At 43.7% G+C, this 13,572-nt stretch overlaps 1 protein-coding gene across 1 annotated transcript in view; it reads right to left on the bottom strand.

Moving 5' to 3' along the window:
• Positions 1-13,572, bottom strand: part of Nsf (N-ethylmaleimide sensitive factor, vesicle fusing ATPase) — a 176,465-nt gene that overhangs the window by 2,131 nt on the left and 160,762 nt on the right. The window contains exons 18-19 of the mRNA XM_045158691.1: positions 4,689-4,823; positions 3,014-3,127 (exon numbers count right to left, since the gene is read on the bottom strand). Coding sequence (XP_045014626.1) covers positions 3,014-3,127; positions 4,689-4,823 — 249 coding nt within the window. The remainder of the gene's footprint in view (positions 1-3,013; positions 3,128-4,688; positions 4,824-13,572) is intronic.

The raw sequence follows: 13,572 nt of genomic DNA on the forward strand, positions 1-13,572 counted from the left end.
GGTACCTTCTACCAGAGTGCACTTCCCACCAGGGAAAAGCTCGCTGCATGTTTCCAATGGCATTCTGCTGAGTCACAAAAATGTGTCATCTGCTCCCTGGCCAGGGCTCTGATGTACAACAAAACAGACTATGTCATTCAGGAGAAGCCAATGGGATCTTTCAACATGGAGAACTGCTTTGCAATGGGTTTAAATGACTTGCCCCACTGGCCAACAGGCACCTCCGTTAAATGCCCCCTCAGCTGCCATCAGTGTGAGGATGCACCAGACTAGTGGACTGTCACTCATGGGGGTTCAAATGACATCCAATTCACTGAATTCGTGGAAGGTACAAGACAAAACTAGAAGAAACCAAGCTGGGGGTGATTAAATGACCAAGATGTAGCTTATGACTTGTATGTATCAATAATCTGGCTTTTGTTAGCTGCAGTGTCCTCTGCATAGTTTCTTCTTTGCAGTGAGTGGAAACTTCATCATGCTGCATGTACAACCGTGGGCAGTGTTACTAACTTCTGGGACACCCTGGCCTTGCACTGTGAAAACGTCATGAGCTAAGAAAAGATGGTGGGTTTTGGCCCAGGTGCTTGGTTCAGGCCATTATTAATGATCTCTTCTGGTGCTCATTTTATATCCAATTTACACCAATTTGTTAAGGTATATTTAATTCTCATTGGTCTAACAAGAGATGTGAAGCTATCTAGAACATGATCATTAAAAACACATTTCATTCCTTAAGATGAATTTTTATTGTAAGAAACATACCTCACTTTTAAAACATGTTCTAGGGCAGAAGTCTGTTCCCAAGAGGGAACTCCCTGCCCTCCAGGAGCAACTTGCAAATGCTCGGTGCCATTGTGGGCAAATGTGCAATTGGATTCTCCCTCCAACCACTTCTTAAAGAAGATCTCTCCTCCTCTGTCCCAGCAAAACATTGAACAGAAGTTTCAAATGTATCAAAGTGAAGAGGTCAGACTACAAAGGACTAAGAAAAAGTGTGAATTGCGAACAAAAGAGACATTTTTTCTCTTTGGGAATAGAATTACATATGAATCAATTGTCAGGTTCTTAAAAAAATGGAGCTGGCTGGATCTCAGCTGTAGTCAGTACTTGTAGGCCTTTGCCCATTAAATATATTTAATATGTGTGAGCAACGACTTACTGACTTGCCTGTAGCTATGGAATTAAAAGTCAAGAGAAAGGGAGGAAAAAAGTAATCTAGATAAATGACTTTATTCCCTCAGGTGACATCCAGTCAGAGCAGATCCTCAGCATTGTGCAAGTTTTAACAGACTCGGGTACGGGAGCAGGGGACATGACTCACATTCTGCTGAACTACATACCTCTCCACTTGCAGGCAGGCTCCTAAGGAGATCTAAAGAGAAGTCACTCAGCTGCACAGAAACCATTCGACATGAAGGTTTCAAACTTGGGGGCCCATGAAGTGTCAGTTGCTGAAGATTAGGCGTGAGTGCCCACTCTCACTTTCTACCCCCCACACATGAGAGGCATTAACTTGATCACTGACCTTCAGGCATCAAAGACAGAGAAAGGGAAGGGGCTTGGGGAAAAAACCCACATAGTTTCTTTGGTGCAATTAAATATTTTTTTCTAATGCACTCAAACTAAAAGAAGAGTGGTGCTGCCTTTCTGACAGATTTATCCTTTCCAGGGAAAAGCCCAGACACTTGTACATGCACCTTTAGCAGTGCTTAGTCTGTGGCTAATTTATTGTTCATAATGGAAAATATATAAATTGACATAAAAAAGGTTTGCTGGAAAGTTCAGTAAACTTGTTTTTGAAAATCACAAACGTTCTTTTAAGCATGCTAGAAAGGACTGAAAAGTATTCTCTCATAGTTCTAGGCTGTTGGTACAAGCGCTTCTTTCAGATGGAACTGTGAAGCTTAGACTCACCCTGATGTTCACACTGGTTGAAGGGCAGGGATGCTTGGTAATGCATAATGCCAGAATAGTGTCAGTCTATCTGCCCAAGACTGGGGATGACTGGATGGATGGAGGAGCAGACAGATGTTCATTTATGAGACATTTAATGAGTACCTAGTATGTGTCGAACTGGACGGTAGACGAGAGCCGAGTTGGGCAGCATACACTTCCTACCTACCACGTTAGAGAGGACAGCACGCGCACAGGCAGGCGGGAGCTTTAAAGAGAGACGGGAAGTCGCCATAGGTACGAGAAAGCTCCAAGGGAGCTTTCCATGTCTCTGTCCAGGTAGTTGGCTGGGGCTCAGTTTTCTATGAGACCCAGGATGCTTGGGCCCTATAGTAGTCTGCATGCAATTTCTAGGCATCTGGCGAGGGGAAGGAAGATATGCAGAGACCAAGTGTAGTGTGTACAACTCCTTGCCCAGCTCTGAACCTGTCCTTCACACTGCTCCCCAGAACGTCTCTGCTGTATGAAACCACTGACTGACCTCTGGTGAACAACATCCCTCCTCCTCTACCACCAATGTGCTGTGCAACCTGGATTAGTTCAGTGACAACACGTTGGGTCACAGCACATGTGTCTATAAACAAGGGACAGTTGGACAATTGCTCTTAGAAGTCCTTTCTCGTTCCAAGATCTAGTGAGTCTCTAAATTACAATCAAAAGTAATGTATTCTTTTATTTTTGATTTTTGCTCATTTATTTATTTATTTAAGAGTGACAGACACAGAGAGAAAGGGAGACAGAGAGAGAGAGAGAGGGGTGGGGGAGAATGGGTGCGCCAGGGCCTCCAGCCACTACAAACGAACTCCAGACATGTGTGCCCCCTTGTGCATCTGGCTAACGTGGGTCCTGGAGAATCGAACTGGGGGCCTTAGGCTTCATAGGCAAGTGTTTAACTGCTAAGCCATCTCTCCAGCCCTTATTTTTGAATTTTAAGAAGTGCAAAACTAGCAACGTCATTGTTTGATAACAGATGACCTAAAACCTTAGCAAAGGAATATAAAAGCTCTGCTGTATGAAGAAGGTTCGCTGTCTGAGTCACGGGAAGCTGGAAGCACTCTACCTGCAAGGACATCTCGATCAACATCAGCAGCTTCTTGATTCCTATCCAGACTTTCTTCCCTTTGACTTGCTGTGCAATTGTGGTGCGCTCCTTATCCTTGAAGTTGCCCAAAAGCTACAAAATAATAAACGATAATGAAAACACTTTTACAGTATGCACACCAACACATTCACCCTTAAGAGAACAGTAAGAAAGATATACCTGACTGGGTTAAGCCACCAGGATTACCTCCTACTTTAAAATCCATTCTGATCTTTCTAAACCCATTAGGTACAATCGTGAAAGGGATAGCCTTTTACTTCTTCTTATTATTTTATTGTTAAAGAAAGGGTGCCCTTCTGTAGTCCAGGCTTATCTTAAATTCACTGTAATCCTCCTGCCTCAGCTTCCTGAGTATTGTGATTACAGGCATAAGCCATCATGTCTAGCAAAAACTCACACCTTAAGTCCTGTTTTCCTGAGTATCTCTACTGGAACTTAGATATATATTTGTTGGGAAAAAATAGCTCCAATGCATAAAAAATATAAGTTAAAATTTTAACAGTGCTTCAGAGGCACAGTCTGTGTGTATCAAAGCACAGTAAGTTCTTTACCCAGCTATAAAGCTGCTCATATACGTAACTCAGAAACACTGATCATACAGACAACTTCCCTTCTGGGAGTACACACCAACTCTAAGAGCTGTGAGGACTTTCAGAAGCCTTGCTGGCAAGCTGAACAACTCATTAGAGATTATACTTTCCCACAGATCTCCACACATTTGTGAACATTAAAATTAATCAAAAGTTTACTGAACTTATTTATTTAATTGTTGAGGCAGGGTCTCACTCTAGTCCAGGCTGACCTAGAATTCACTATGTAGTCTTAGGCTGACCTTGAATTTAGTGATCCTCCTACCTCTGCCTCCTGAGTGCTAGGATTAAAGGTATGCGCTACCACACCTAGCTTTGAACTTCTTGTTCGTTTGTTTATTTTTTTGAGGTAGGATCTTGCTCTAGCCCCGGCTGGCCTGGAATTCACTCTGTCGTCTCAGGGCGGCCTTGAACTCATGATGATCCATGTACCTCTGCCTCCCAAGCACTGGCATTAAAGGCATGTGCCACCACACCCAGCTTGAATTTATTAATCCTCAAAAAAGCTACATATATACTTATATTCTATACTATAAACTCCTTAGCAAAGTTCCTTTTTTTTTTTTTGGTTTTTCGAGGTAGGGTTTTACTTTAGTTCAAGCTGACCTGGAATCACTATGTAGTAGTGTCAGGGTGGCCTCGAACTCATGGACTTTCACCATTGTTCTAGTTTGTCAGATATGAAGAAACATACTGATTTTTCTATGTGGTGATTACCTTACCCCCACCTTGTACATTTACCCACCCAAGCTCCCAGCCCATGGGCTCTATCAGCATCACAGGCATGCTGTGCCAAGAGTAACTGACTCCTGGTAGCTTGCACGCTGAGTACATACAAGACCAGAAAGTTAATTCACTCTCTTCCATGTTCATCTTCTTCCTCAAGTTCCTGAAAACGATTGGAGGCACTGTGTATCAGGGTCCCACATTCTAGGTTAACTTAGATACCAAATGCCAAGTCCAACAGATGGATGCCTTCAGCATTATCTGCAGCCTCAACTCCTCTCTGGTAAACAGCGCACAAGCCATGAACTTATTCTCACCTCCAAAGCTTCCATCAGTTGCTCTCCTGTAGCAATGTTGGGCACATGGATGGTGGTGCTGAAAGCATTAAGCATCTCCATTTCCTGGAGGACATCTTTTCGGCTGGTCGTCCCAATGATAAGAAGCTTTCGGCCCTGATCATAGACAGAAAGTGGGTTAAAATAAATTGAAAACGACTAGCTAGTTGTGGATGAAAATCATTAGGTAAAAGATATGAACAACATCAGGATTTTCCAAATACAAATCTAAAAACAAATGGTAGTGAGAACATAATTTAGAGGTGGCAGCATTTTGAATAGTTGCCTCTCACTCACACCAGTCATGGGGTTAGGAAGTCTGAGTGATACCAAACCAAACAGGAGGATTCAAGTGGCCCTTTCCCATTCCTTCCTCAGAGCCGGCAAGTGCAAGTATGATGAGAAATTGGGAAAAATCCTGGGAATGCAGAGCTGCCTCACCAGCTGCAGAGGCTTTCTAAAAGCAGCGTGGTGGTCAGGGCACATCTGTGAAGCGCTTAGCTTAGCATAGGCTGTGTCTTATGTGATACCCTCATTAATTATTTCAAACTTATATTCTTATTTTACCAAAAATAAACAAAACTACTTTAAAATTATACAACTTCACACCACCAACCCAGATTCCATCTGCAAAATGCAATAATTTTCAACTCTTCCAGCTTTGTTATACTTACTTTCACATCGTTAGATAATAAGGTTATAGTAGTATTTTTATATTTTTTGTTAAATGTTTATTAATGGGGGTTCACTTTATACTGTTCCTCTCATCATATAAGTCTTTTTTAGCCTTCTAGAGTTATTTTTAGTCTTCTAGTTAAGTTTGTGTTATTTATTACAACTAAGCCATGTAGAGTAATACTGAATTTCCTTTCTTAGGCAACATTTTGGTTAGACAGGAGTTAGTAACTATTTTTTTCCCCCATCTTTGCTAGGGTGACCAGGTACGTACAAGTTATCCTTAAAGGAACATAACCAAAACTCTACATTCAGTGTGTCCAAGAGCATTAGGGAACTTGAAATTTTGCTTTTTCTTTTCATTTGACTTTTTGCAGTGCTGGATTCCAAACCCAGGGCCTCCCATACGCTAGGCAAGTGCTCTACCACTGAGCTACATCCCCACTCCAAGTTTTGCTTTTCTCTTGAAAGGTGATCCCCTCTTGTGGGCCTCTGTTCTCATAGTTCAATCGAAGCGATCATTCTCAGGCTTGCGGCAATCTCTCTCTGAGAGCTCCTCCTGTACCCTCCTTTTCCTTTTCTTACAAGGTGCACATAGCCATAAGCTCCTGAGGAAAAGTGCACCAGAGGCAAAAATCTCAAGACCTTGTATGTCTGGAATGCCTTCATTTCTGCCTTGACTCTGTAACCCTTGTCTTAAACCTAATAGTTTGACTAAGTATAGAGAATAATGTCAGAAATAATTTTTCTTACAATTCTGGAGACACACAAAGAGAGAATGGACATATGAGGGCCTCTTGCCACTGCAAACAAATTTCAAATGCATACACCACGTTGCACATCTGGCTTTATGTGGGTTCTAGAGAACTGGACCTAGGACTGCAGGCTTTGAAAGCAAGCATCTTTACATATTTCTTCAACTCTCCTATTACTGTCTTTTAATCAGTTTTCTGGATACAAGACTGGTGCCATGTGATCTATAACATTTTTTTTTTCCAAAATAAGTATTTTTTTGAGGGCTGGAGAGATCCCTTAGTGGTTAATGAGCTTGCCTGTGAAGCCCAAGGACCCAGGTTTAATTCCCTCAGACCCATATAAACCAGATGCACATAGTGGCGCATGCACCTAGAGTTTGCAGTTACTACAAGTCCTGGTATGCTCACTGCCCTCTGTGTATCTGCGTTTCTCTCTCTCAAATAAATAGTTTAAAACATTTTATTTATCTATTTTATTATTTTATTTGAGACAGAGAAAGGGAGAGAGAGAAATAGAGAGTGAGAACGTGTATGCCAGGGCTTCCAGACACTGCAAATGAACTCCAGATTGCATGTGCCACCTGTGCATCTGGCTTACATGGGACCTGGAAAATCAGACCTGGGTCCTTAGGCTTCACAGGCCTACACCTTAACCACTAAGCCATCTCCCCAGCCTTCTCTCAAACAACAACAAAAAAAATAAAATGTGAACAAAAATTTTGGGGGGGACAGGGTCTCATGTATCTTAAGCTGGCCTCGAACTGGATATGTAGCTGAAGATGACCTTGAAATCTGATCTTCCTGCCCCCAGGATTATGTGTCCATGACTACACCTTGTTTAGGTGGTGCTAGGCTAGGAAGCACTCTGCCAAGTGAGCTCCTGCTCCAGTCCCTAACCTCTACTTTTAAGGTGAGGTGAGAGGGCGTCACTTGCATGACTGTTACAGGTCCCCACAGGCCATTAGCTGTGAGTCATGTTTCAGAGATGTCTTCACTAATCTCTTTTCTGAGGGGACAAAGAGATAAATGGGGTCAGGGTCTTAGAAGCTCACCACTTCATATAAAGACTTCCGTAACTGGAGAGATGACTTAGTGATTAAGGTGCTTGCCTATGAAGCGTAAGGAACAGGTATGATTCTCCAGGTCCCAGGTAAGCCAGATGCACAAGGTGGCACATGTGTCTGGAGTACATTTGCAGTGACTAGAGGCCCTGACATGCCCATTTTCTCTCTCTCTACCACTTTCTCTGTTTCAAATAAAAAATAAAAAGAAATAAATATTTGCAGTATGATTCATCTTCACATCAATATCTCCTTTAATATTCACAATAATTTTGAGAACTAAGTACCAGTACTACCCCCATTTTAATCTTCATGATAATTCTGAAAACTAAGTACCAGTACTATTCCTATCTGGGTGATAAAATTACTGAGCCCACAGATACAAGTGACTTATTTGTTAAAGGTCAAAACCCAAAAAATGATGGATCCAAGACTGGAGAATAATCAGACTCAAGTCACATTTCATGAAGAAAATACATCCAAAATTTTTTTCTTGGGGGCTGGAGAGATGGCTTAGTGGTTAAGGTGACTTGCATGCAAAGCCAAAGGACTCAGGTTCAATTCCCCAGTAGCCATGTAAAGCCAGATGCACAAAGTAGTGCATGAATTGGGAGTTCATTTGCAGTGGCTAGTGGCCTGATGCACTCACTTTCTCTTGCTTAGGTAAGTAAGTAAGTAAATAAATAAATAAATAAGTGTAAGCCGGGCATGGTGGCACACGTTTTAATCCTAGCACTTGGGAGGCAGAGGTAGGAGGATCACCAGGAGTTTGAGGCTAGCCTGAGACTACACAGTGAATTCCAGGTCAGCCTGGGCTACAGTAAGACCCTACCTCAACAAAACAAAACAAAAAAAACTTGGAAAATGGTGGAGCTAATTTGGTAATTTTAAATTTATTGTTTGTCACCAGATTTATGATATATATGTAGTCCTTACTGAGGATTAATAAATCCTTAATATAATCAGCAAACCTACTCACACCTGAGAAGCTCAGGATATTAACATTAATGAAGTAGCAGGACAAGATTTTTAAGAAACTGAAGATCAAATGCCAAATAATTTCAATTTGGGTTTTGCAATCTACGTGCCAAGAAAGAACCATGCAGCATCATGAAGGCCTGTAAGAAACAAACTGGGAACAGTGCTGGCGCTCACTGGTAGAGCCTAGCACACACACACAGACGTGTGTACTTTCCAGCATACAAATGAACACACACATATGTACACACACCTACACACACACATACATACACGAAACAAAGAACACACCCTCTGGGACTATTAGTTATTGGCTTAGTAAATAACTGCAAAGATTCCAAGATGGAAGTATACTTGGGGAATATACAGATTAAAAGGTAATTATTGGGCTGGAGAGATGGCTTCGCGGTTAAGGTGCTTGCCTGTGAAGCCTAAGGACCTAGGTTCAACTCTCCAGAATCCACGTAAGCCAGATCCACATGGTAGTGTGTGGGTCTGGAGCTTGCTTGCAGTGGCTAATAAATAAGTAAGTAGTAATTATCATTACTATTCAATAATCAACTAAAAATCAAATGCTGATTCACAGGCATTTACCAAGCTCCTAGATGACTATGGCATGACTTTGTATGGTGAGGCAGGGAGAAGACAACAAGCCCACAGAGGACACAATCAGGCGAGGCAAGAAAGCACCGTATAAATGGATGTTAGGCAGAAACGAGGAACATGGCAGAGAAAACAGCTTTCTCTGGTGAAGAGAGTCACAAAGTTTTACAGAATGAATGAACTGATGAGGAAGATGAAGGGGAAGGGCAGTGGAAGAGGGAGCAGAAACATTAAGTAAAAAAGGCAAAATAACAAAACCAGAGTTGTGGTGCTGAAGTACATAAAAAATAAACATAAAAACATAAAAAATAAATACATTTCCACGATAGCAGAAAGATGGGCCCGGGTGGTGGTGCACTCAGGAGGCACAGTGGGAGGACTGCTGAGAGTTTGAGGCCACCCTGGGAATTCCAAGTCAGCCTGGGCTAGAGTAAGACCCTACCTAAAAAAAAACCCAACCAACCAACCAAACAAACAAACAAACAAAAGGTGCATTTACTCAAAAGTACGTATAGCACGGAGATCCGGCGTGCATGTCTATCTGGTAGTATGTGTAAGGCTGGGTGCATGTGTGTAGAGGAGACAAATACTTTCCTTGATTCCTCTCCACCTTATTTATTTTGGTTTTTTAGTTTTTCAAGGCAGGGTCTCACTCTAGCTCGGGCTCACCTGGAACTCACTATGTAGTCTCAGGGTGGCCTCGAACTCACAGTGATCCTCCTACCTCTGCCTCCCAAGCGCTGGGATTAAAGGCGTGCGCCACCACGCCCAGCTTCTCCGCCTTAGTTATTGAGGCAGAGTCTCTCACTTGAATTCTGAGCTTGCCAGTTTGGCTCGTCTAGTTAGTGATCTTAACCCAGGGACTCCCCTGCCTGCCTCCTGAACACTGGGATTATAGGTGAGCTTCCACACCCACCCAACATTTACGTGGGTGCTGAAGATCTGAACCCCAGTCCTCACACTTGGTGGCAAGTGCTTTATCCATGATCTCCAGCCCTTCTTAAAAGTATTTTTAACACTAATTTCTTGAGAGCTTGTTTGGTGGTTAGAAGACTGGTCTTCTATTTGAGGAAGCTCGTTCACTGGCAGAGGACAGGATCAAAAGCCTAGCCAGCCAGATCAGCCAAATAAACCCTGGCCATCAATGGCCTGACAGATGTCACAGCCACATCGCCCTCACAGCCTTAACACTCATTTCTAAGGTAAACTTGGAACACACCCCAAAGCTAATAAATGTCCAAGGTCACATATGCTGCTTCATCTCATTACAGTTCTGATTACCACTTTGTGTGAGTATTTGTGCATGCATGTGGAGGCCAGAGATGGACTTCTAGTGCTTTCCTCAATTGCTCTCTTCCTTATTTAATTAATTTATTTAAGAGAGTGGGAGAGGAGAAAGGCAGATAGAGAAAGAATGGGCACACCAGGGCCTCCAGCCGCCACAAATGATGCATGCGCCACCTTGAGCATCTGGCTTACTTGAGTCCTGGGGAACCAACCCTGGATCCTTTGCCTTTGCAGGCAAAGGCCTTAATTGCTAAGCCAACTCTCCAGCCCCACCTTATGTTTTGAGATGGTGTCTTCACTGAACTCAGAGCTCACCAATTTGGACAGACGAGCTAGCCAGCAAGACCCAGGATCCTTGTCCTTCGCCTCTGTGCTGGGATTACAGGCATATGCTGCTGTGCCCTGCCCAGGCTTTTACACAACACTGGGCATCCAAACTCAGGTCCTCGGGCCTATGCTGCAAGTTTACGAGTTTTATTTATTTATTTATTTTCTTCTTCTGAGGTAGGGACTTGCTCTAGCTCAGGCTGACCTGGAATTCACTATGTAGTCTCAGGGTGGCCTCGAACTCAAAACGATCCTCCTACCTCTGCCCCCCAAGGGCTGGGATTAAAGGCATGCGCCACCACGCCCGGCCTTGTTACAAGTATTTTGCTGACTGAGCGATCTTACTGTTTTTGATTCAGCCCCGCTACGTTGCCCAGGCTGGCTCCCAGCTCCTGTCTTGGCCTCTGGGCTCATTACAGTTAAAGGACACTTGCTGTTTCTCTTTTCCCTTTGGTTTTCACTATCCCATGCCCATAATTCAAATTCCCGCAGCTTGCTTCTCTCTTGGAGAGGATAGCATTGGCTTCCCTAAAAGAATGGAAGCGAAGAAGCTCCTTGCTCCCCACAGAAGCTGGACTTTCCAACCACTGCCATTTTCCCCACGACACCTTCTCATACAGTGATTGCAAAGCTCTCAGAAGGGCTGGAAGATTGGGAAATGTGGGGCAGCTTATAACAGAGACGCTAATTTATGTTTTGCTTCTCTTCTTGTTTAACAAGACTGCAAACACTGCAGAGAGGTCACGACCCAGGCAAGTTCAGGTCTTGACTTGTAAAGCATCATCTTTAAGAAAACACTGAAAAACCTTACTAAACAATTAAACTGTGCTGGGTCATTTTGTATATTAATTAGTGGTAATGTTCATCTGGAAGCTTTCTCATGGAAAAAAGAAAACAGCTCTGGCTGTACTAATGTAACAAATCACACGGGGTCATAGTTGAAGAGAAAAGCGGTATATAATGCGGGTGCAGTTTAAAAAGAGGCAGGGCTGCAGAGACGGCTGAGCGGTTGAGGCGTATGCCTGCGAAGCCTAAGGACCCAGGTTCGACTTTCCAGGTCCCACATGAGCCACACGCACATGGTGGCACCCGCATCTGGAGTTCATTTGCAGTGGCTAGAAACCCTGGCACATGCATTTTAACTCTCTCTCTGTGTCTCAAATAAATAAAATAAATTTAAAAAAAAAAGAGGCAAGTTCAATCCAAAAGGGGAAATCTGGCTTGTTAATTTGTGGCTATGGGTCTTAAGTCCACAGTGCCCAAACATGCCCCTTGGCAGAAAGAGAAAAAGCAGCGATAACCTGTTTGATGGAGAAAACAGTTGCTCCAGCGTACTCTTCGCTGAGATTTGCTGGTCCTGAGATAAGCAACAAGTCTACATAGAACAACGGTCCGCCAGTCCCGTTATGACAAACACTGTTCCAAGGTTAAGTCAGTACCAGTCAACTAGTTCTTAGGACTCTACAAAGCATCTCAGGTGAAAACACTACCATGAAAAAGGCAGGGCTAGTCAGGTGTTGAGCCTTTGGGAGCCACTTCTTTACCAGATGAGGAACAAGCCAGGTACTAAGCACTGTCAAGCTTTTGGCCACACAAAGGGCTAACCAGATAACCCACGATCTACCAGGGGTCCGCCAGGGCACCGAATGGCCCCGGTCAACTGATTTGTAACAAAAGTTCATGTGGAAGAAAGCTTCTCCCTCCCCTTGTCCTAAAGAAAAGCACCACAAATTATAATACTGCAGTGAAATGGAAGGGTTGGTTTCAACCTATGAACCAAAGTAAAGTCAGTTGTGCAGGAATGAAAGGCCGTTCTTTCCAGAACACTCAACACGAAACAAATGTAACACAGTCTTGGTAAGAAGAATTAAGGGAACAATTGGGAACCCTGAAATGAATTAGGAAGTGATTTTAAAACTTTTCTTTCTTTCTTTTTCTTCTTCTTTTTTTTTGAGTAGTGTCTCATCTAGAGTCCCAGGATGGTCTCAAACTCACAGAGATCCTCCTACCTCTGCCTCCTGAGTGCTGGGATTAAAGTGTGCGCTACCACACCTGGCCTGTAGAAGTGATTTGAAAAGTGCAATTCAAGGGCTGGAGAGATGGCTTAGCGGTTAAGTGCTTGCCTGTGAAGCCTAAGGACCCTGGTTTGAGGCTCAATTCTCCAGGACCCACGTTAGCCAGATGCACAAGGGGTGCATGCGTTTGGAGTTCGGTAGCAGTGGCTGGAAGCCCTGGCATGCCCATTCTCTCTCTCTGTCTCTCTGTCACACCCAAATAAATAAATAAAAAGGAACAAAACAAAAGTGCAATTCAAAACTGCGGTGTGCTATGGGCCTTAAAATTTATTTTCTGATGATTACAATTTGATATTATGTAAATGACATGAAAAAATGTCAGAGTATTATAAATTTGTAAACACAGAAGTAAAAGATAAAATTGACACTAGCTACTTGGAGCATTAACAAGAATTTACTCCTTTTGGGCACTTGGATGATGATATTTGGCTTGTACCTTAAAAGTGATTACAATTTAGCTGGAAAAACTATCATGTATTCATGCAGGCAACACCACCAAGTAACACAGCAGCAAACATCACAACAGTGGATGCGGGGACTTGAGGCGGGGAGTTTCCTGGCGTGTGGTTACCTAGGAAGGGTCCAGTCGGGCTGCCGAGACAGTGGCGAAGGGGAGCCCCTGGCAAGGCCATGAGCGGGCAGGGCTCTCATGCTGCTAAGCCTCGCGTGGGTGTGGGTGTGGGTGCAGCTGAGCGCGGTTCTGGGGGTTGAAACCGAAGTCTCTCTGGGGAGAAGAGGGGGGCTAGTGAGAGGAAGACCCAGGGAAAGAAGGGAAGGAGGAGATTAAATATAAAAAAAAACGACCGCAGGAAACCGGAGAAGATTCGTTCGGAGGAAGAGCTGGGGTGGGGAGAGGATCCTGCAGCTGCTGGCAGTTTCCCTAACTTGAGGCCCAGAAGCCAGTGGCCACAGTGACGCGGCTGGCTCTGACCGTGAGCCTCCCCAGGAAGGGCTGCGCCGTTCAGTCCACAATGTACTCGCATGGGGTCCTTTTTTTTTTTTTTTTTTCCAAGGTAGGGTCTCACTCTAGCCCAGGCTGACCTGGAATTCACTATGGAGTCTCAGGGTGGCCTCGAACTCATGGAGATCCTCCTACCTCTGCCTC

This window comes from Jaculus jaculus, chromosome 9, assembly GCF_020740685.1.
Source record: "Jaculus jaculus isolate mJacJac1 chromosome 9, mJacJac1.mat.Y.cur, whole genome shotgun sequence".
NCBI classification, from domain to species: Eukaryota; Metazoa; Chordata; class Mammalia; order Rodentia; family Dipodidae; genus Jaculus; species Jaculus jaculus.